We start from the raw sequence: 23,092 nt of genomic DNA, 5'->3' as shown, positions 1-23,092 counted from the left end.
TTGTGAGCAATGGTGCTTGTCCCATCTGATATAGGCTTGAAAAAGGGGTTTTGACACATCGTCCTTGGAGAGACAAGGCCAGGGAGTGAGGCTGCAAGGCTGCTGAGCATCCCAGGACAGGAGATCAAGATGCATCCTGTCTGAGAAGCCTCTTGCCTGTGTTTATCCCTGCTCTTTATTCACTGACTCATTAAAACTCCTTGGCCATCCTGGGATTTCCTACTCCATCCTCCCCACAGGGTCCTCATGCCCACTGTTATGTGCCAGGGTGGACTCTGATTGTCTCCCTTCCACCAAAAGGTTCTGCTCTAGTCATAACCCAGTGCCTGGGGAATTCCTGGCCACCCAAAGTCAGCAGCAAAGGGCACCAAACCCAGGCTGGCTGCCTCACACAGCCTCACCACAGTCGGGTTTCAGCAGCTCCACACAAATCTTCCTTCTCCACAGTTGCACAATGAGCCACCCCACCCCCGGTTGTTTCTGGGATGAAGAAAGCTTTAGAAATTGATACAAGAGAAACAAGATCAGGCCAAAGCCAAGTCCCACACCACATCCTTTCTCAAAAAGGGGGGAAAAAAAGCCAAGCTGCTTGCTTTCCCAGCAGTGTCGCTTGTCCTCAGCAATCCCAGACTCTGGCAAGGCATCAAGGAGATAGCTGGCTAAATTAGTGCTCCAAGGGTCACTGCAGTCACTGGGATTACATCCAGTTTGGCCATTTCTGGAGTGTAATGAGCCTGTTCTGGTAGTTTTATTCTCCTGGGTGGGACCTCTGAGTGCAAGTCACAGTTGTGGGCTCTCACCTCGTACAGAGAAACGAGCAGCCTGGTGCTTTGTGCTGTGCTTCCCAGCAGGCTGAACATCAGCTGGGGGACCACTCCATTACAGCTGACTGCAAGCTCCTTAATGTGCAGTAATTGCATAAAATATTCTAACATTAATGACTGCTAATACATCATTTAGCACTGAGTGATAAGATGGTAAATCACAGGCAGGAGAGATGGAAAATGCCCCCAAGGCTGTCCAGCTTGTCTGCAGCTCAGGGCAACTTTGCTCATGACAATATCCCCATCTAATTCTTTGTCGGGTTTTAAATGTCATTTTACTCAACTGCCCTGTTCTTTGAAAGGATTAATGACACTGTGGTTGGTGTTAGCAATGTAACATGTCTGGAAGGGAATCTTATATCTGATTATAGCAGGGTCTTTTGGGCCACAAAGAGTGAGTTTCAAATATATTTAAGGATAAAAAAATATTATCCAGTAAACAAGAGTTAAAGCAGAATCGACTCAACAAAAGTGATGCCAGCAGTTTTGCAAGTAAGCAAAAATTAAGAAAATGTGGTGCCTGCTTTACTTGCAACAACACCAAGCTGAGATTTGGGAAGGGGCTGAGAGGTGTTGAAGGGGTTTTAGGAAAGCAAAGGCTAAAAACAAACCCCTTTTCCACAAATAAGCCTTGTGTTAGCTCAGAGCCAGTGAGATCATCTGAGGAGATGAACTTGAAAGACATTGAATCATTAAACCAGTGAATAAAGGGTTTTTCCTAGTGAACACCCAACAGCTTAAAAATCACTTGAAATGCCTGCATACAGAGGAGGGAAAGCACTGAGTAGCTCATTCCAGTCAGTCAGACAAAGGCAGCTTCATGTGGTTTGTATGTGAGCAGTTTCTGTTGTGATGCTGAAAGGGAAGGGTGACAGAAATGCCAAGGAGCTTGAAAGATGCAGGCCATAAAAACACTGTAAGGTGTTGATATAAGAGATTGAGAAAATTAGCAGTATCTAGCTAGGGCTTGGGTATTACTCTTATTCAAGAGCAAGGTGACATTTTTTAAAATTAAAAAAAAAGGGTAGATTTAGCATTAATATAAATAAATATCATTGCCAGAGCATTTTCTGGGGAAATTATGAAGACAAATAGCACACAGCTTCATTTCTAGGACTGTGGATAATTTCATACTTGATAACACTGAATACCAAGTCAAATCCTCCTCTCTAGGCCATAAGGGAAGTGCCTGCAGGGTTGCTAAGCAGAGTCATCCTGTTTTTACACCTGTGCTTGGGGACACAAGGGCACAGAGGCTGCAGCATCAGAGCCCAGGCTGTGCTCTGTTGGGAAAGGGCTGGGAGGAGTGTCCCCAACAGCTGGTGTCTGGAGGCTGAGCTGCAGACCCCCAGAGCAGGACAGGCAGTTGCCAGGGAAAAACATAAGCAGGATTTAAAGGTGTGTCAAGTAGGCTTTTCTTGTAACTACCCTGGTTCCTTCTCTTCCCTTTTTCCAGGGGAGTTTATCAAGGCTGTGTATGAGTCAGATGAAAACTGTGAAGCAGATCCCAGCAGGTGCTCACAGAGTGAATTAGCAGATCATCAGTGCAACCTGAAAATGTGTTGTGAGCTGGTCTTCTGCAAGATTATCAATTCTTACTGGTAAGGCACCTTCCTTCCCTCCCTTTGTCCCTGTTTGCTATGGGGTGCCTGTTCCTCCTCTGAGGGCGAGGGAGCAGCAGTGGGACAGGGAAGGAGCGCAGCCCCTTCCATCCTCCCAGGCTGCCTTTGTGCCCTCTCCTCACTGCCTTCCTGCAAAACTCCAGATTGCAGGTGAACCTGTGCCCAGACTGAGGGGTCCAACCCACAAACCACACCTCCCCAAATCCCTGCCAAGGGAGCACATGCTGAGTGTGACTGGATAAGGAGGGAATAAAGTCAGGAGATAACAGCTTAGCTTGGACTTGCCATAAAAAGCTGCAAGTTTTGATGTGTACAGAAGACTTTTAGACCCTTCAGATGTGTGGGATTGAACAGGAAATCACAGAGAGGAAGCCCTGGCAGGGAGAGTTCTATTAATCTCTGTTTCTGAGTAGCAGTGGAAGAAGAGGGGCCTTTCTGCTTTGGCATGAAGCAAAGGCATAATATTGAGAGCCTAACAAGCAAGGTAAAACTGTCAGATATGGAGATGAGCTCAGTTTGGCTCGTTTGTTTTCGGTATTCTAATACCCTGTTTGCTCTAGGGTAGCAATGGATAAGTAGTTCTAGCTTGCAAATCAGCCTGTCTGGAAATGGCTTCACTTAACACAGATGAACAAGGGGTGCTTTAAAGACTACTTAAGTGCCACCAGATTAAATGGGGATCTATGAATAGAGGCTTAATGACATTACCTAGCCTAGAGAGAAAGAGAAAAAAAGGGGAGGTAAAAAAGAGCTGATGTTTTTGAGTGACTGATCACCAGTTCAACTTTTTGCATCTCGTTGCCAGTGCAATTTAATTTCCCTTTTTTTTTTGTTTTCTTTTGCTTTCCAGCGTGTTCCCTCGTGAGCTGAAGGAGGTGTTTGCATCCTGGAAGCAGCAGTGCCTGAACAGGGGCAAGCAGGACATCAGCGAGCGCCTGATCAGCGCCTCGCTGTTCCTGCGCTTCCTGTGCCCTGCCATCATGTCCCCCAGCCTCTTCAACCTGATGCAGGAGTACCCCGACGACCAAACCTCCCGCACGCTCACCCTCATCGCCAAGGTCATCCAGAACCTCGCCAACTTCGCCAAGTAGGTGCTGCCAGGGCAACCAAAACCTGCAGCGTGCCCCACTCCTGGCTGTGCTCACAGGCAGCTGGTTCTGTGGCAGACTGAAGCCAGATTTAGCACAGGGGGAATCTTCTCACTTGGATGTGAACACTTGAGACACCTCAGATAAATTCTCCTTATGTGCAGACTGGAGTGTGTTGGATTCTGTGGAGGGGACCCAGCATAAAACCAAGAGGAGTCATGCACTACCATATTTTCTATGCTGTTTCAAAGGGAAAGAAGATCCTTGCTGTTTCAAGGATCATGATTTTCATGTTTTCTCCCTCCAGAATTCTCAGTTGAATGATACAAAGGGCATGGCACATCTCCTACATGGCAGGAGAGAAAGAGTATGTGTGGGAGGGAGCAGGGAGAGGTGTGATTTGTAATATAAGTAGTGAGGTAGTAGTATTTAAGTAAGTACAACAAAGCAGTGAATCTCTTAAATTGTCCATGTGGTTTTTTCTCTCCAAGACTTCAAAGTCTTCAGATTTTGAATTTTTATTTTTTGGAAGATACTCCAAATCTTCAGGAAGATGGGTCTAAAGTAAAGTTTAAGTAATTGTCTGTAAGCACTTGTACTCTGTATATTGTGTGGAGGTTATTGACTGGGTTTCCCCCCACCTCCTTTTCCTGCAGGTTTGGTATCAAGGAAGAGTACATGGCCTTCATGAATGAGTTTTTGGAACATGAGTGGGGAGGAATGCAGCGTTTTCTGAGGGAGCTCTCTAACCCAGATACCATCTCCAACATGCCTGGATACGACGGCTACATCGACCTGGGCAAGGAGCTCTCGGTGCTGCATTCCCTCCTCTGGGAGGTTGTGTCCCAGCTTGATAAGGTAAAGCTGTTTGGAGGCCCTGGAAGGAGAATACAGGGATGGTTCCATGGCAACAGCAAACACTGGGGAGCACCAGGGGAAGGCAGGAGTGGAATGTGTGATGGTGCTGTTTCACAGCTGCTCCATCTGTGATTTCAGATCCGGCCCTGCAGCAGGGTGTGTGAGGTGGTTGTGCTTCAGCAGCACTGCAGACCCTTTGCAGAGCCTTTAGGAAGGTCAGGTGCTGAGGGCATTGCTTGGAAGTGGACCTGAAATCCCTGGGCAGCCCATCCTGTCTCATAAGTGAGGCATTTGGACAGGAAAAGGCCAGGTTGCTGTGCCTGGTGGTGCTGAGGGAGGTGCTTTGCTGCCCAGCAGGCCCTCCCCTGTTCTGATGGAGGAATGAGTTGGCCCTGTGGAGCTGTGCTCATCAAGAGCCCCATCCAAAGCCTGCTGAGATGCTCTCATTTCCTTTGATTTTGGCACACAAGGAATGCCATGTCAGAGGCTGGATCTGCTCCGAGTGCCATCCTGCAGCAAAGCAAGATGCTTTCTGCTGTGCCCTGGGCTGGCTCCTGTGCAGGGTCCAGGTTCTGTTCTTCTGATCCCAGCAGACACCACCAGCAATGAGCACTGCTTCCTTTTAGCTATAGAAGCAGGAAAGGCAGAACTTTGATCTTCCTTGGCTATGTGGGTTTGCAGGAACCAAAATCATTAAAATCTTGGTAGCAAATGTAGTTGATAAGGCCCAGAAAAGCTGAACTGAGTATTTTTATTTTTTTAAGTGCTTGGAACTGTTCCATACTTCAATTTTTAGAGGTGCATTATTTTGTCCATTTTCCATGTATATTATTCTTTCTTTTGAAACTGGAGAAGTAAGGTGAATAGCAATGCACTCAATTTTTATTGCATTAGGGTTTGCCAAAGTAGTTACTGGTTGTGTATCTATTTTTTCACTCTACATTACTTAAAAGAAAAAACAAAAATCTGAGCTTGTTGTGTCAGAGTAAATTGAAATGCCCTTGACTCAAAAAGACAGTCTGTATATTAATCTTAGTTTGATAATAAGTTATGATGCTGGTTTTCAATTTGCCTCATCCAGTGTAGATTCCAAATGTATGGATCTGCATGGCCCTTTCTGTAGGTTAGATGTATGGATCTATCCTAGCAGGCCCTTGGGAGCTGGCACAGTGGTTTCCTAAAAAAAGAATTAAGGGGTAAAGTTACTTGCATTATGGCTTTACTGCAGGGAATGACTGGTAAATAAGGAGAGGAGCCACCTTGGAGATTTTAATAGCCACAGTGCTGTATGAAAGTGTCTGTAAAGAGACCTTTCTCTGGAGCCAAACTGGCTGAATACCTGCTTATGGGGAAAACAAGGGTATCTTTGAGAAGAACGTTGGTTTTGTAGCAGAATTTAAATTTTTTAATGAATCTGCAGCTCCTTCACCTTCTTCCTGCAGTCCCAGGAGCCTGGAGATGCCCTGTAGCTGATCTCCCAGCAGTGGCCCAAAAGGGTGAGCAGCCAGGGCCTGGAGGAGCAGCCTTCCTTGCTGAAGGCCAGCTGCTCTTATCCTCAGCCTGGCCAGCACTGAGCTAACCTGTAATTGGAGCCACACTTTTCATCCCATGCTGATGGGGTGATACTGGGATGAGGATCACTGATGCTCTCATGCAGTTATTTTTCAAGTTTGGGTAGGGAAGAATGGCTTAATTAATTGTTGATAACGGTGCAGAAGGAGATGGCATCCATGCAGGATACCAAAACTGAAAGGCTTATGAAATGAAAACCTTCCCTTTCCCCGTCACCCTCGATCCTCTCATGATCCCCTCATCTGTTGGCATGCATTTCCTTTACCACATGACCCCCTTTGCCTGGAAAGTCCCCCCCACCAGCCGAATCTGTAGCCTTTGAATGCCCTTCAATGAGCAGATGCCGTAGTTTTCACTTTGACCTCACCCACCCGGGACCCAGTGTGCTTTGCATGATAGTTTTGCATTGGAATGGCAGTAGTTTTGTTTTATTGAGCATGATTTTTATTTTTTGGGGGTCAATCCTAATTTCTTTTCTATTTCCTTTTCTTTCCTCAATGTCTGCTGCACCCCGTTTCGTCTCCTCCATCCATCTGGTCGCCGTCGTTGCGCTGCTCCATAACACTGCATTCCGATCCTGGCACACCCGCACACAACCACCCACCCTCCTTCCTTCCACTCCATCCCTCTGTGCATCGGTACCAAAAAATCACAAACCCGCCGGATGTCGTGGTGCTTGTATCCAATTAGGGTGAAAATTCCTTCCTACAGGCAACCGTGGCAAAACTGGGACCTCTCCCTCGTATTCTTGCGGATATCACAAAATCCATGAGCAGCCCCACACCCACGCAGCAGCAGCTGAAGCGTTTCACGGAGCACAGCTCCAGCCCCAATGTCGCCGGGAGTCTCTCCTCGGGACTTCAGAAGATAACTGAGGACCCCAGCGATGGGTACGTCCCAGCTGTGGGGTTGTAAAGCTGTGAGGAGTGGGAATGAGATGATCCTCGAGGTCTCCTTCCAGCCCACACCATTCTGTGGTTCTGAGGGTTGGGGGCTTCATCACCTGAGCTGTGGAATGGGAACTCTCTCACAGGGAATAGACCATCCCAGTAAGAGGTGCACAAGGTGGCACTGGGCACCTTTGTCTCCTTCCTGCAAAAACCATTCTGTGGTTCTGAGGGCTGGTGGCTTCATCACCTGAGCTGTGGAATGGAGCCTCTCTCACGGGGACTAGACCATCCCAGTAAGAGATGCACAAGGTGGCACTGGGCACCGGGAGCTTTGGACTTACCCAGGACTCAACCACATCTCTGGGAGTCAATGACTTGAGCTGATAAAAAAACCAGTTCTGTGATTTACTGCCAGCCTGAGTGTATGGTCAGCCATGGTGTTTCCTTCTGGCCAGCAGGCTGCTAATGGAAAAACTGAGCTGTAGGTGAAACTTATTGCCTGTTGAACAGCAGAAATAGTCCCTCCTGTGTTTGTGCAGCATTTCTAATGCTGTAACAGCTATTAATCTGCAGCTGTGACATGGCAGAGCTGCCAAAGGGCTCAGCTGCTGCAGTACCTGTGCTGTCAGGCACAAGGGCCAGGTTGTCACATGCCCCCTGAGCTTACATCCAGCTCTGAAGGAGCCTTCACACAGCTCCTGCTGAATTTTAAGACCTCCACAATACAGAGAGTCGTAGAATCATTAAGGTTGGAAAAGCCCTCTGAGAGTATTGAGTCCAACTGTTAGCCCTGCACTGCCAAGGCCACCACTAAACCATGTCCTCGTGTGCCACATCCTAACACCTTCCAAGTATGGTGACTCCAGCACTGACTGGGCAGCCTGAGCCAGTGTTGACAATCCTTTGGGTGAGCAAATGTTTCCTGGTATCCAATTTAAACCATCCCTGGCACAACTTGAGGCAATTTCCTTTTGTCCCATCTCTTGTTACATAATGGCAAAGGGTTAAATGGCATCTGAAGTGTTGCTAGAGACAGAAGTGACTGGGGGGGGGGAGGATTTAGGGAGAGTGGTTTAGATTTCACCTGTAAAAAAATAAAGATAAAGAACTTCTTGAATCAAGCACAATTCTCCAAGATAAGCAGTAATTAAGGAAGAGTGTGTTCTGACTTGCACACAAAGAGCTCATAAAAGGAAGTCTGGCTCCTTGAAGCTTTCAGTGGGGGGAGGTTAAGTGAGGTAGAAAGACTTCTCTGGGACAGATCTCTCGGGATCTTGGCTGCTCAAAAATTAACCAAATTCCTTTCCACTCCACAGTGACATAAACAAGTTGAAGTCTCCAACCCAGGAAAATGTAGATGGACATTTTAGGGGCAAGACCTTACTGCTGGTTCAGCAGGCATCCACCCAGAGCATGACTTGCTCAGAGAAGGATGAGAAGGTAAGTGTCTTGCCCAACGGCCGCAGCATCTCCCTGATGGACCTGCAGGACCCCCACGCCGCTCACGGCGACGGCGCCTCCATGATGCACGACGTGCCTTTGCGCCTGGCGGGCAGCCAGCTCTCCGTCACCCAGGTGGCCACCATCAAGCAGCTGTGGGACACCCAGAGCACGCCCCAGAGCGCTCCCCAGGTGCGGAGGCCGCTGCATCCGGCCTGGAACCAGCAGGGCAGCCTGCGGCCCCTCTCCTTCCAAAACCCGGTGTACCAGCTGAACAACCCGAGCCCCCCCACGGCCAAGGCCTCTGTGGACTCCAGCCCGGAGAACCTGAGCACGGCCAGCTCCCGCAGCCGCAGCAACAGCGAGGACTTCAAGCCCAGCGGGCGCAGCAACAGCAGCCTGGAGGAGTCGGCCAAGCGCAGCTCGCAGAGCGAGGACTCGGCGCGGCGCCCCGAGCGGCACGTGCCCGTGGTGCTGCCGCGGCAGAACAGCAGCAGCCAGGCGCAGATCCGCAAGATGGAGCAGGCCGTGCTGGGCACCAGGGCCAAGACGCTGCACACGCTGACGCACAGCCCCTCCCTGCGCAGCACCGGCAGCGTCTCGGGGGCCTCGGGGGCCCTGGGCGCGGAGCCCGTGCAGAACGGGAGCCGCTCCCGGCACCAGTCCTCGTCCTCCAGGGAAAGCCCCGTGCCCAAGGTGCGCGCCATCCAGCGGCAGCAAACGCAGCAGGTAAGGAAGTCCTGCCTCCAGGCCTCTGCTTTGGTGCTCAGCCCTTGGCCTCCAAAGCTTTCTGGACCTCTAAGCTGAATCAATAATAGCAGCGCTTACACCGGTGGCCGATAGCAGCGAGTGTAAGGAATAATCATGCTTGTCACTCTCACAAGCTCGGCAAGCCGCCTTATCTGTGCCACTGGGATGCTTTTGTACTAAATCTGAAGAAAAAAATAACTGTTTTCCATTTACTAAGGTAGCAGCAAACCTGCTGTAAGAAACAGAACTGGAAAATTTCCCTGAATACAAAGGAAAAAAAAACCAGGAGCAGCTTTGTAGTGGTAGTTCAGATCACCACGTGAGACTGTGTTTGCCCTGTGGTGCTAATTTAAAAGCAGAGCTGCCTCGAAACAGGGAAATGAACAAAGATAAAACATCACAGGATAATTGCTGCCAAAATAACAAATAAGCACAGTTGTCTGAAGTGTAGAGAAATCCATATTTCACCGTGATGAAGCAATCTCTTGCTGTTCCTCAGAAAACTGCTGCTTTTTCATTAATCATCCCAAACTATGAATAATGCAAATTTTTTTGTGGAAAGGAATGCTTATATCTACCAACTCCTAATGCACATTATCAGTTGCTCATAGGCAACTATAAATCAAGGTTTTCCTGTCAAAAAGCCAACATTCCTTTATCTTTAAAAAAAAATAATAACAATCCTGTTGTGATTTGCTATGTATGAAAATATTTTCCTACATTAGTTTAATTTTACAGAAGAAGTGAGTATTTCAATGCTACAGTGAAGGTGGAAAACATGATCTGCAGGTCAGAGCTCTTGCAGGGGGAAGGCTTTGGGCTGTGAGGTGAAGGTGGCAGAACAACCTCTGCTGTGCCCAAGGTTTTCTTGGTGTTCCCTGACAGTGGAGCTTTTTTGGCAAAGTCCTGAATGTTACAGAAAAACCTGGGTGATACCTGGGAACCCAGGAGCAATCAGGGCTTCAAAACTACTTTGATATACCTCAAGTTCATTGAAGTATGAGACCAGAAACACTGAATCACAAGCCTAAGCTTAGTATGCCAAGTTAGTGATACCAAAAGAAGTAATTGTTTGTTCTTTGAAGTGTGTGTGTGTTTGCACTCCCTGCAGTGTGTGTTTTACAGTGGGGCATAGGGGCATGGCTAGGTGAGGGGTTTTTTGTGGAATTCAACCAGACCTTGTGTGGTTCTGGTAGCACATTTTAGGCCAGTAACAAGGATAAATTGAAGGGGATGTGCATCCACTTGTTTTCCCACTGTACTTTCTGTACTAATTGTTTCCACTGGATTCATTAGAGTGCTTGCTCCTGCTTTATCCAGAGAAATCAATTTGTTCTCTCCTTCCCCACACCCATGAACAACGTCTTGAATGGTGCCAAATGGAGTGGCCAACATTTTTGTCAAGGCAAATTCCATTGCATCCTTTTAATTGCAAATCTTGTTGTGGAATTCTGTTCTTGTTTAAAAAAGAGAAAGAGAAAAGAGAAGTTGGGCATGTTCTTTCTGGGCATGTTCTTTCTAGGCATGTTTTGTGGGCGTTATAATTATTAGACTCTGTTCTCTACAAGTCCCATTTGTTTCTGAATATAGAGCTGGGCCCTTTGTTTGCTGGGAGAGGTCACTTCTTGCCTTCCATTTCCATTTAGGAGGTAGGTGGGAACAGAAATGTCAGTGTGTTCCTCTGGAAGAGAGGCAAAGAGGGGAATTAATACATGATCCTAGCAGGCTAATTCTTTTTTTTTTGCCCTTTTTTGGAGAATAACTTGTGACCCATTAGCATGTGTGACTTACCATCCACTTGGTCTTGACAGCTTCCACAATTTTGCTGCTGGAAATATTCTGTCCTACACTTGGAAGCTTGTTTGGCCAGGTTTGCTGCTGCTCAGCAGTCTGGTGCAGGGCTGGGGATGTACTTTATAGTCACCTTTCTGCTGTCTGAGTCCCCTGCAGCTCCAGTGGCTGGTGACAGTGTTCATCCATCCTGCTCCTCATTCTCCAGCCATTCACAGCCACGCATGGGCCATGGTCTCCCTTGCTCTGGCTGCCTGACAGCAAATGCCATCAAAAAAATCTGAATTAATGAGCTTTGCCAGGCTGCCACACCACACCTAAGGGGCTGTTAACTTTCTTGTTGTGAAGACTTCCTTCTACACAAAAGGCCTTTGCGTAAATCCAGGGATTTTTGCCTAATTCCTATGCCTTTTCTTTGGCTTTACACTTCTGCTGAGGCTTCTTTCTGAGCAGGAGAAACACAGCAGGAGGGTGACATGATCCCTGGCTCCTAAAGCAGCTCTTCCTCCCCCATGGAGAGCTCCTGGCTGAGACTGGGATTTGACAAGCTCCAGCCAGGGAGCACAGTGCACTTGGGTGCACCACTGGGCCAGGCAGGGAGCTGAAGAGCTGCCTGGACACAAAAAGAAGCTGCAGTTGGGGAAAAGTTGATCTTTTGCATTTCTCAAAAACATAAGACAATGTTGCTCTTTCAGGAGTCATTATGCTAATTCCTGCGCTTATAAACTTGTCTTTGTCTGTGAAAATTGCTTGGAATTTGTAGCAAGCCATGTTTTCCCCAGCCAGGCAGAGAGTTTCTTGTCTCTTTTCTTGGCTCCCTGTTTGGATTCCCTTGAAGAGGGGAGAGAGAGCCTCCAGAGAGGTTGGACATTTTCCCCCATCAGCACAGCTGGCCCTGGCAGGGCAGCTACGCTGCAATGGACCATCCAAACCTGGCAGGCACTGCTGGGATCATGCCACACCTCCCTGCCACATCAACTGTACAGTCCCAGGCTCCACTGCAGTCTGTCCCAGCCTGGCTGAGGAAGCTGCTCCCAAGTTCAGCTCCTCAGCACTCCAGGGAAACCAACCTGTCTCACTGGAACACGCTGTGAGCAGAGCTCTGTCACTGTGTGTTCTCTGTGCAAGAGGTGGCAGGGTGAGAAAGCCTTGCTGACAGCGTGGCAAAGGGAAGAGGTGGATGTGAATGGGATTGGGAAACAAGAACTTTCAGAGAGTAACTCACTTGGAGAGGAAGAAAAATTTCTAAAGTGGGTTGGTTTTAGAGGATTCAGGTAGGTGCTGCAGGTCCAAAGTCAGGGCGGGATGGAGTATCCCTGCAGGAGACCTTCTGGGGATCCTTTGAGGCTGCCAGATCCATGGGTACCTTTCTCCTCCAGCTGAGCTGGATGTCAGAGCTGGTTAGTGTGCAGTTTGTCTGGTGGATGCCAACACCCAGGTGTCTCTGCCCCAGGTGCAGTCACCGGTGGACTCGGCCACGCTGTCCCCGGTGGAGAGGACGGCGGCGTGGGTGTTCAACAACGGCCAGTACGAGGACACCAAGAAGGACACAACTCAGAGCCTGGATGAAGTCAAGCATGCCGAGAAGGTAGATTTGGTTCTGAGTGCTGTGCACCCCACAGCGAGTTCAGAGGGGCTTTCAGGTCCTGCTGTCACAGTGTCACACATTCTCACACAAGTTATATTGGTTATAGCAATCATTAACTCAGTAAATAAAGTGAATCAGGATTGTTAACCCCCACTGAGCATGGCTTAGGACATGCACAGGGACTGTGCAGGGCTGTAGCTCAGCTTTCATCAGTAGCAGCAGTCAGATTTGTCTTGGGCTTCTCCTGAGGCAAATGCCTGTCACCCAGATACACCAGAAATCTGCATGGTCTGTATTTGAAAGTGTGTGTTTTTTCAGGAGTAGATCCCATTTTTCCAAATACAGTCACAGTCATGTGTTGCTGTGGGGATGGAGTTGTTGTGTAAGAGGTCTGGTATTTTGAGAAGGCAGGGAGTGAGAAGAATGTTTAGTGGACAAAGAAGCAGAAGCATAGGATTGTTAGGAAAGGGGAATGAACCCAAAACAAAGCAATATATTGAGATTCATGGCACTATTGCAGAAATGATTGCCCAGAGAGACAAGAAGAACAAAAGCTCAGCCAAGTAAGGCTCTGGTTTGCAGTGACTGGTTTGCTCTGACCTGCCCTGATTGATTAGGTCCTGAAGAGTGAGTTATTTGGGTCCTACACAGCTCTGGGTTTGTAAGTTTGGGCAGCCCAGGCCATTTCTGCAATTAGCAGATGTCACCATTAGCTGCATTTCCAGATGTCACCAGCATCTGCCTGAGAACTGCTGGAGTCTGGAGTAAGGCAGAATGTGACCAGTCAGGGCTGAGGAGCCATGTCAGAGCCCTCTGACTGCTGGAATTGTGCTGCAGAGTGATACCCCACAGCGTGGGAGCAGCTGGATATTCCTTCTCTATGGTCGCCCCTATGTTTGCTTCTCACTTCCTTTGCTTCCATCAGCTTATATTTCCCTAAAAAAAACCAAACAACAACACTCTCCTAAAGAGCAGCAAAGCATTATAAGGATCTGATCTCTTCTTTTTTCTCCTGTTTCCCTGGTGCCTCCCTGGCTGCCAGTACGAGCAGGAGATCGCCAAGCTGAAGGAGCGCCTGCGCGTGTCCAGCCGCCGGCTGGAGGAGTACGAGCGGCGGCTCCTGGTGCAGGAGCAGCAGATGCAGAAGCTGCTCACAGACTACAAATCCCGGCTGGAAGACAGCGAGGACAGGCTGCGCAGGCAGCAGGAGGAGAAGGACAGCCAGATGAAAAGTATCATCAGCAGGTGAGGCTTTGGGAAGCTCAGGACTGGGTTTTCCAAACGAGACGAGCGGCTCCCCTGTGCAACTCCAGCCTCAGAGCTGAAGAAATGGGGATGCAGTGTGGAAACTTGCCTGAGATTGTCAGGAAGGTAAAAGAAAATATTCAGGAATTTTTACCTTAGGTCTCTGAGTCTAGGTCTTTATTTTTGTTGTTGTTTGGAATCTGTTCATGAAATCAGTTTTTCAGAGCAGTGAAATTTTTGGCAATATCCATTCTGAAAATAATATGGTTGGGCAACTGGGAGTGTCATATGGAGAGATAAGCTTTCCTGAGAGCAGCAGAATTCTTCTTTTGGAGAGCCAGGAGAAGCAGAGAAGTCAAACCAACAGGCCAGAGTATCTGAAACACTTGGAATAATATTAAACTGTCCTAATCTGTCCCTCTCTTTGCTCATCAGACTCATGGCTGTTGAAGAGGAGCTGAAGAAGGATCACGCTGAGATGCAAGCAGTCATTGATGCAAAGCAGAAAATCATTGATGCACAGGTAGGTAAAGAGCTTGGGATCTCCCAGAACCTGTGTGTAGAACCTGTTCTTGGCCCCTCTCTCCTGCCCCAGCACTGTTCTCTACTTCCAAGCCATATCAGCCCTCAGTGTGACACAGGTCACTTATTGCCTCTGGGAGACAACTTTGGGCTTTATTTAATACTGTCTGACCTGGGCTTTGAGGCAGCCTGGCAACAAATCCTAGGACTGATCACGTCTCCAAAACCTTTGCTGCTTTTTGAGATCCCAAGGGAGTAAAGGATTAGCAGTGCATTGTGTAGATGTTGTTCCAAGTGTGGGCCTGGGACCTGTGGGAAGCTGTGCCTCACCCCAGCATAGTTTAGCTGCCATGTGCATGCATCTCAGCTGTGCCAGCAACAGCATGGCTTTGGACAGTGGAGTCCAGGAAAGAGAATGCTGCAATGGAGCATTGTCCTGGGAATGTCACTTGTGGCATTTCACCCACTGGCCGTCCCCGGCAGTCCTGGGAAATGCCCATTTCCCACAAACCTGCAGCTCCCACCTCGGTCACCCTGGGCAGCTGTGGGGAGGGGAACCCAGTGGGAAGTGCATGTGGGTGTATCCTGGGGGGTCATTCCAGCTTTTCCTCTGTGTGTGTGCTGATCCCACAACAGAACCTGGGACTGGTTTGTATCTGCCTGCCATGTTTACATTTGTGGTATTTGCATTTGGAGGGTCTCTTTCCTGCTTCTGGGCTTTTCAGTAGTTCCATATGGAAACTTTCTTTAATCATTTTTTCAGGAATAACCTAAGTTATTCCCTACACAAAGAATGGTGGTGGGAGTCTCAGCTGAACATGGTTAAACATGGCACTGGGGTATTAGAAATACTTGAACTCCTGTGGAGCTGTAGGGAAAATATAAGGCAGCAAAGAGCTGTGTTTTTTGGAGCTAGGCACAGTCAGGGCATCTTGCTGTTACAGACATGGAATGGCAGCTCATCCAGGCAGCAGCCTGGATTCTGAAATGGGTGGATGCATTTTTCATCTGCCTCAAGAGGAAACTGGGCAAACATGCAAAGTGATTTTGGGAGGGAAGAGATTGGGACTGAGTAAGGAACTTGCCTGTTACCTGTGTGTGCCCCGAGGCTCTCAGCCTTGGTGTTGGTTATGGGATAGCAAGGTGGAGCATGGACCATTGTGGTCCCAGTGTCACCAGCTGGCAGAGGGGACCTCTGCTGACCTGTGAGACCTTCAGACCCTCAGGGCTGGAAGGGTGTAATCCTCGGTCACACTTCATCAAGTGATGCAGCATTTATCACCTGTGGTGGAAACCAGTGAAAAACCAGTGAAAAAAAAGGAGCAAAACAGCAGCATTAATGATTTCTCTTTTTCTTGGTCAAGCAAGGTCACTGGCAAACCTCAACTGCTTCACTGTCAGGCAGTGCATGGGGGAGGTGCAGTTGTCACTGTCCTTCCTCGAGTACCTGAGCAGAGGAGGAAACTGCTGAAAGATTCAGAGCAGACTCACCAGGGGAGCCCAGGTGTCTGCTGGGTTCTGTAGCAATCCCTTGAAGTCGTGCTGGGAAGATTTTATTTAGTCTGATTCCTTCAGTGGCTAGAAGGAAAGGTGGTTTTTTTGTGTGAGATTTCACTGAGTGGGGCTGGACCCTGGCTCATCACCCCCAGCTGAAGAGTTAAAGGCGCCAGGAGCAGCAGTGCCCTGGGACCCTGTGCTTAGGGACACCAGCCTGGGATGGTCTGAGGGGTGCAGGGCAGCTCCCAGCACTGCCCCCATGCACACAGACACGAGCTGTTCTGGCTCTGGAGCCTGAGCAGGGATAGGTCTGGCCAGAGTCTCTCCTCGGAGCGGCGCAGCTGCAAAGAGAACTGGCCCGGTTGCTATTGCAAGTGACATCTCCGCTGTGTTAAATTACAGGTCATAAATGGGGATGAGATAATTCCAACAGGCAAGTAAACCCAATCAGTTCTCTAGCTGAGCAGTACCCAGTCCTGGCCCAGCACACTGACCTCCTACCCATTCCAGCTCCTCCTGCTCCCTGTGCCCTGAGCATGTTACAGAGACGTGCCTGGTAGATCCAATTTTCCTTTCAGTGAGAAGATGCCTCTACTCACCAACCTTGTGCTTTTCAGATTGATTTTCCAAGTGTGGGTTTCCAGCTGTTTTGCAGACTGGCTCAGTGAGTGCTCAGCAGTGTCTGAAAACACCCAGCCCTTCATTCTCAACTCTTTGAAAAGATTTTTAGAAAGTTTTCTGAAAAAGTTGCAGAAGGAAAATTTTCATTTTAAATTGTATGTTCCAGGTGAAATACAGTTGGAGGAGTAGGAGCTTTGCCTGGCTGAGGAGCACATTCCTTCTGAGGCAGTTGTGTTCTGCAGGGCTCATTTCAGCCTGGGAGGAGAGGCCTGTAACTCCTTGGCTCTGTGTTCTCCCTGCTCCCATCAGCTGGACTGGGATGAGGGCTAAAGCAGGCCTTGTTCTTTTGCCTCTTCCTCCTCTGTTGGCTTTACACAGAGCTCAGCATCTTCAGGGCTGTAAGAGAAGCAGGACTTAAATTCTGGTTTGTTTTTGCACCTGAGCACTCAGCCCTGTTGGGGAGCCCACTGAGAAAAGCAGACATTGCTGATTAGTGCTGTAGCACGCACTGATGTGCTGGGATCCGAATCCCAAGGGGCTGTGGTGGCACGTGAGTCTCCTGAGCAGTGTGTCTGAACTGTTCCTTAATGTTTATGCCTTCTGTGCGTCATTTTTCCCTCCATTTTGTTTCTCAATGGGCTGGACTGGGAAGAGTTCCCACGTGCAACTTGTTTTGGTTGAGCAAATTAGACATTTTCCTTCTCAAAGAACAAAAGCCAATCGGCTGGTGGCATGGAGAGCACAGTAACCTTCCTGCTATCTCTAGCACTGCTTTCTGCAGCTGCATTATTATTATTTTTTTGGAGAAAGATGGAAATTGTCATCTCTGATTATGCCTTGGCTTGCCCCTCCGGTGCTGTATCCCGCTGTTAGCAGGCTGGGTCTGGTGATGGGTTATGTCAATTTAGCAGCACACATCCCTGAGCTGCTCCGAGTGGAGGCTGGCACGTTCTGTGCAAGGACAATCAACCAGGCACGTGCATTCGAGGAGCCCAGGAGCCCCCCGAGCTGGAATGGGTTTAGGAGCAGCGTGTTCCATGTTTGTTCTTTGTGTTCTGTCGATGGCATCTCCCCTCCACCCACAGTGCCCTCTCCCCCTCACCTCCAGTAACCCTCAGCGTTAGCTTTGGCTGCTGCTTCTCTGTGTTGCTGTTGCACCGTCACCGCAGGCTGCCATTATCTGCTTTTTTTTTTTTTTATTATTGTTTATTTATTTATTTCAAGCATCCCATGAGTTTACTCTGAGCACACTCCATCCAAAGTACAGAGACAATGGTCGGCAGATACCACCTGCACTTTTCTCTGCCAGATGAAACCCCCCCACACCACTTTTATTTTCTGCTGCCTGTTTCTGTTTTTCTAATATACTTCTAAAATGTAATATGGAAATTGGCTACCATTGTTATTAACACCGACCCCCTCCCACTCCCCTGTGGCAAAACCCTGCCTGGCTGGGTGGAGCTTCTATCAATTCCCCGCTGTAACTCGGATTCGTCGCACAAAAAGCCCCGGAGGGCCGGAGCGGCCGCAGAGGAGCCCGTGGCACCCCGAAAACAGAAAGAGGCAGACAGCCCATGTGGGCAGGGAGCGCTGGCCCAGCTGCCTCTGCCAGAGCCCAGGCTGCTCCCAGCCAGGGCGGGCGGCAGCGCTGACGCTGTGGGGTGTCTTTGCAGGAGAAGCGGATCGTGTTCCTGGACTCGGCCAACACGCGGCTGATGAGTGCCCTGACGCAGGTAAAGGAGCGCTACACCATGCACGTCCGGAATGGCAACCCTCCCAAGCTTTCCATCACGGAGAATGGTGAATTTAAGAACAGCAGTTTCTAATTCTGCAGGTGCTGCCAACCACCTCCGTGGAAGAGCAAGACGGAGCAGAGCCAAGACCCCTCACCGTCACTGATTGTTGCACATAGTTCTTCTGTAAAAGGAAAATTGTATTGTTTGAAGATTGTATTGTTTGAAGATTGTTCTAAAATTGTTTTAGAGTTGTATTTTAAAATTGTATTTTAAATTGTTTTAAGATAGTATTGTACATTCAATAAAATTGAAAAGCAACTCCGAAGGGTGGGCTTTAATTCCCCACTCAGGGCCAGGAGAACCAGGCTCCCCAGAAGAAGTCCTTGTGGATCACTGTGTAAATAGAGGGAGCTCTTGGGTTGTGTACAGAAAATGCCAATGTAATATACCAAAAGGAAGTGAATACTGTAGATTTTTTAATTATTGCTATTTTTTTTATTATTATTATAATTATGTTGTTGTTGTTGTTATTGTTGATGTTGTTGTTTTTCTCTTGTTGAAAGCACTGCAGTCCTGGGAGGAGGAAGAGGGGGGTGTGTGTGCGTGCGTGTTGTGGATGACCTGAGGCAGCAACTGGCTGATCAAAGGACATGAATGGAGTGAAATGAATTCCATAGGAAAACTCACCAGCTGGGTTTATTCCCCTCTTCCCCAGCTGGTCTTTAGCTGAATGCAAACTTGATAGCAAACATTTTAGCAAGAGAACTGGCTCTTGCTGTGTCCTGTACCTACTTCCCATAGGGCTCTGTCATAAACAGCCTTTCTGGAGAAGGTACAAAGTGGCAGCAGCAAGCTGGATTCCTGGAATTTGCACAGTCAGGCTTCCTGTCAGACAGAGGGAATCTGCAGGATTTTGTGGTAGGATTCTTTCTTTTGTAGCCCAGTTCTGATGCAGTTTTATATTTTCTTCTGTTTGGAGGATTTACAGACCTGTAAATACTTTTTTAACGATTTCTAGCCAATCCCTACTGTACACTCCCTGCAGAGGCACCCTGAATTCCCTCTCTGCTCTCCATCAGGAACAGACAGGTTAATCCTCTCGGGAAAGGGCTAACCAAAGGGTGCCCATGCCCAGCACAGGAAATTCCATATGCAAAAGTCCCTTTTTCTAGAGGATTTCTGTATTTTAATGCTTGCTAATTTTCACTATTTCAGCCACTGGCTTAGCCAGTGTAGTTCCAATGAAAGGTGCTTTTGGCACCTTTGTTGAAAGATCTTCCATTTCTGCTAAAAGTTTCCTTTCTCTGGATAATTTAAAGGGATTTTTTTGAGTTCTGTACACTGCAGTTCTTTTCAGGAGTTTTGACTAAGTTTTTGTCTCCAGTTTCTTTCAGTTGTGTTTCATAGAAGCATGATTCCAGACTGTGTATGAATGGGATATTGCTCCAAAGTGACCTTCTCCTGGGAGACAGTGACATTCACCACCTGTAACAGATGAACACTAAATGGCTTGGTATTGTCAATTCTCATGATTTCATCAAGTGCCACAATATTTAATCTGAGAGAGAGTTGTTGTTTTTTTTTTAAATCTCAGATTCTGAAGTCAAGTGTGAATTTTTACTTCCAGCTTTTGCTGTTCATTTCTAGCCCTCAAACCTTCACAGTAAATGAAAGTATTGCAGCACTGATTGAAATTGTTCATTACAGAAGCATATTGATACCAGTGAGTGTGATTAACCATTCTCACGTGCTGTGGAAATTGGAAAAGTTTACTTCAATTTGAGACAAAACCTTGAGAGGTGCCTCAGTGTGGGATTGTCTCATGAAAAATCCAGGAGTCTCTTAGCCAGTTCCCTGCACACGAGTTATTGGCAATACCAAGACCCAAACCTGGTGTCCGTTGCTAAGTTAGCCTGGTTTTTGGAAATGAATTCACCCCAGCCCTGTGGCTGATGCAGGAGGTGGCAGAGCATTGTGTGTGCTCTGGTGTCACGATGCTCAAGCCACCATCACCACCCCTGTGTGTTCTGTGCATCAGTGCAGAGACTCCTGTGCTGTAGGATGTGTGTGCATCCATCCTAGCCAGGCCTTCTGGAGCACAGCAGTGAGCTGGGATTTGGGGTTAATGCTCCGCTCTTTGGGATCACAGCTGCTCTGGCTGCTCGGCCAGGACTCGGTGCTGGTGGCACTGACACACCTGGGGTTGTGCTCTGCATTGGCTCAGCAGTGGTTACTTTTCCATACTTTCCAAACCGTCTTCCAGCTCAGATCCTTGCTGACCTCTGATATTTTATTCCTCAAACTGTGCCTTTGAGTTTCTCCTTTCTCCCTTCAGGCATCGCAGCCGTAGCAACTTCTCCACTTTGTGTTGAGCTGTCACGTGAGGGCCTCTTTTACACAAACCCTTTTTGTGGGCTCTTTCTGTGGGCTCTGCATGTCCCTGTAGCCATGTACTGTAATTGCACAGCTGTAGCATGGGGGAACGTGTTCCCATCCCTTTTGGGATGGGCATGTGAACTGCTCCCTTGTGGCACGGTGCAGGTGATGTGGGTGAGGTGTGAGCGAGCGCCCGTGGGGCTGCACTGACAGAACGAGGCAGAAGCAGATGTGTTGGTCTAGGAGAGTTATTCCAGCATTATCTTGGGAAACACCTTTCCCCAGAGCTCCCCAGTGCTCTGGTAATGTCAGAGGTCACTGGCTGACCTGTGTGGTTTGATGCTGAGGTGTCCACTTTGGTTTCTGCAGTAGAGGCAGCATTTCAGCCTGGATTTTTAGAGGGGAATTAATCCCTGCCCCAGTATTGGTGAGATCTTGGATAGTGCATCATTCCAATACTGTATCTTCTCCTGTGTGTTTCTCAAGCTTGTAGGATGCTTGTAGGAAGAAGCAGTGGCTCTCTCAGAGCCTGACCCCTCTCTGTGGTCTCAGAGCTCGTTGCTAGGTTGGTTGTTTCTCTGCTTTTCCAGTTTCTCCCCTCAGGTGCCAGGCGTGCTCCTCCAGCTCTGCCACCAAGGGGTGAAGGTTGCAGAGTCAGTGCTGCTGGACTGGAATTGATCTGCTGCAGCCCAAAACACTGCTCCTGAGTCCTGCAGGCAGCTGTCTCTCCTAGTTTGTTACCAAGCAGCCTTCCAGAAAACTTTCAGCCGCCTCAAGCTGACAATATGTGAAAATGCCAGTTTCCATTTTGTCCAGATTGATAAAATCCATGCTCTGTTCAGGAGCAGGAGCCCTGCCTGGGCCTGATCACATTTGGGTTTAGACTCGTGGCCAGTGGGCTCTGAGGGAGTAAATGGTGCAAGGTGTGATGGGGAGCTGGCTTTGTGTTCACACTCTGAGCAAAGGCTGATGGCTGTGTCTAATGCTGTGCAAGGAGCTGCTGCTCTCACTGGGGAACAGATGAAGTAGTGCAGGAAAAATTGGATAGCCTGGAGGAGGAATACTCGTGTTCCTCAGACTGAACAGGAAAGTCACCCCATCTTGGTGTCGCAGTCCGTGCTAGCCACGTTCTAGGAGGGTTCTCTCCAAACCCCAAAGCCACCTGGGCTTCCTGAGTGCTCAGGAAAAGCCTGAGGCCAACACAGCAGGGCAGGGAGATGGAGCAGCCTCTTGTGTGTGGCCCCTTGGCATGTCGTGTGTGGTGTCTGCAGGGTGTGAGGTGAGCAGGGACAGGCTCTGAGAGGACAGAGGGAGCACGGCCTAGGCAGCATCCTGTAAATCCCTGTTCTTTGCAACTGTAGGAATTCAGCCCTTTTTCTTTAGGGAAAATAGGTTTCAAATCTAGGAATTACCAACTGTTACTTCCTTGATCTATCCAAAATGGGCAGCTTTTTACAAAAGCACAGATCCATACAGCTACACATTTTGCCACATTCCTCTCCAGTGGCATAACTCAGGCAGGGAATCTACAGGAGCGTGGAAAGAGATGTGTGTATTTTCTAGTTAGAGAATATGAGGTGTAATCACTAATAAATTATTTATCCATCTAATAAATCATCAAAGAAATGGGGTTGATTTTGCATTCATGTAATTGCTTTGGTTTGGCTGTGAGTTTTTCCCCCATGATATATTCATTTCATGTTCTGATGCTTGCATAAACCCACCAGCTTTTAACTTGGAAGTCCATGAATTTTACAGCCATGTCCATGGAATGTGTCAGCAATACTTACTTGTGTGGATGAATTCTGCTTGTGTTCTGCAAAAATGTCTGTGTTGTTCCTGGAGAACAATTCCTGTCCCAGTTGAACCATGATGTGCATTTCCATCAGTGGTGGGCATGGTCTGCCAGAGGAAAAAGAGTTAAATTTAGGGTGATGTTTTTAAATGTTTCCTTCTCCACAGTAAGTTAACCCCCAGGAGAGTGAGCATGTCCTTTCAGATCATGCCTGCCAGGAATCCTACCTGCAAAAATAGATTTTTCTGTCTCAAGGGCCTTAATAAGAGTGTTACTACACAGAACTGTTCTACAGTGATAGCTCTAAATAATTTATTTTTTATTTCAACAAAGTACACCTTTAAAAAGGAATAAACTTGTTTTTCAAGCCGTATTTTTATGCTTGTAGCACTGGACTGTTTGGTCTCTGAGATCCATTTCTGCATTTCATTGCCTGGGTTTGTTCTAAAGAAGATTTATTTTTGTTCTGTGAATAATTTTTGAAGGTTCTTGTAATATGTACAGATATAGATACATTTGAGGACTTTTATTGATATTCCTACAAAGAATACAAATAAACTTTAACTTTAAACAGTTTGGACTCTGTAAACTTACACTGATTTTAAGTCCCCCTCTATTCTGTTCTCGGGTTGTGTTTGTGTAAATGCAGGGGGTGGAGGGGAAGGAATTCCCACTGGGACAAAATGGTTGGGACAGAGCAGCTCCTGCCTGGAACAACCCCAGCAAACCAAGGGCTGAGGGGAACAGGATCAGTTCCTGCCTCCTGAGGCTGGGAAATCCTGGCATTGTGGAGTGAGAGAGCGACAAGCTGTGGAGACAGGGAGAACTGCTCTCTGCTTCCTTTGGCTGTGGGGTTTCTCAGTGAGTGCTGAAAAGA

The 23,092-nt window shown here is 48.1% G+C and overlaps 1 protein-coding gene across 8 annotated transcripts in view; it reads left to right on the top strand.

Annotated features, from left to right (window-relative positions):
• Positions 1 to 22,786, top strand: part of RASAL2 (RAS protein activator like 2) — a 164,777-nt gene extending 141,991 nt beyond the window's left edge. For 3 of the 8 annotated variants that reach the window (XM_054285625.1, XM_054285633.1, XM_054285632.1), the window contains 10 exons: positions 2,281 to 2,425; positions 3,297 to 3,533; positions 4,191 to 4,392; positions 6,655 to 6,854; positions 8,171 to 9,023; positions 12,289 to 12,423; positions 13,466 to 13,668; positions 14,104 to 14,191; positions 16,090 to 16,120; positions 17,982 to 22,786. In XM_054285625.1, the coding sequence (XP_054141600.1) occupies positions 2,281 to 2,425; positions 3,297 to 3,533; positions 4,191 to 4,392; positions 6,655 to 6,854; positions 8,171 to 9,023; positions 12,289 to 12,423; positions 13,466 to 13,668; positions 14,104 to 14,191; positions 16,090 to 16,120; positions 17,982 to 18,112 (2,225 nt within the window). In that variant the 3' untranslated portion in view covers positions 18,113 to 22,786. The remainder of the gene's footprint in view (positions 1 to 2,280; positions 2,426 to 3,296; positions 3,534 to 4,190; positions 4,393 to 6,654; positions 6,855 to 8,170; positions 9,024 to 12,288; positions 12,424 to 13,465; positions 13,669 to 14,103; positions 14,192 to 16,089; positions 16,121 to 17,981) is intronic. The other 5 variants (XM_054285626.1, XM_054285628.1, XM_054285630.1 and 2 more) reach the window with 5 other exon arrangements.
• Positions 22,787 to 23,092: the final 306 nt, after the last annotated feature.

The sequence above is a fragment of the Melozone crissalis genome, unplaced genomic scaffold (assembly GCF_028551555.1).
Source record: "Melozone crissalis strain CALT ecotype California unplaced genomic scaffold, PUWL_Pcris_2 ptg000045l_1, whole genome shotgun sequence".
In the NCBI taxonomy this organism is placed as follows: domain Eukaryota; kingdom Metazoa; phylum Chordata; class Aves; order Passeriformes; family Passerellidae; genus Melozone; species Melozone crissalis.
This window is presented reverse-complemented; position numbering and strand designations above follow the sequence as displayed.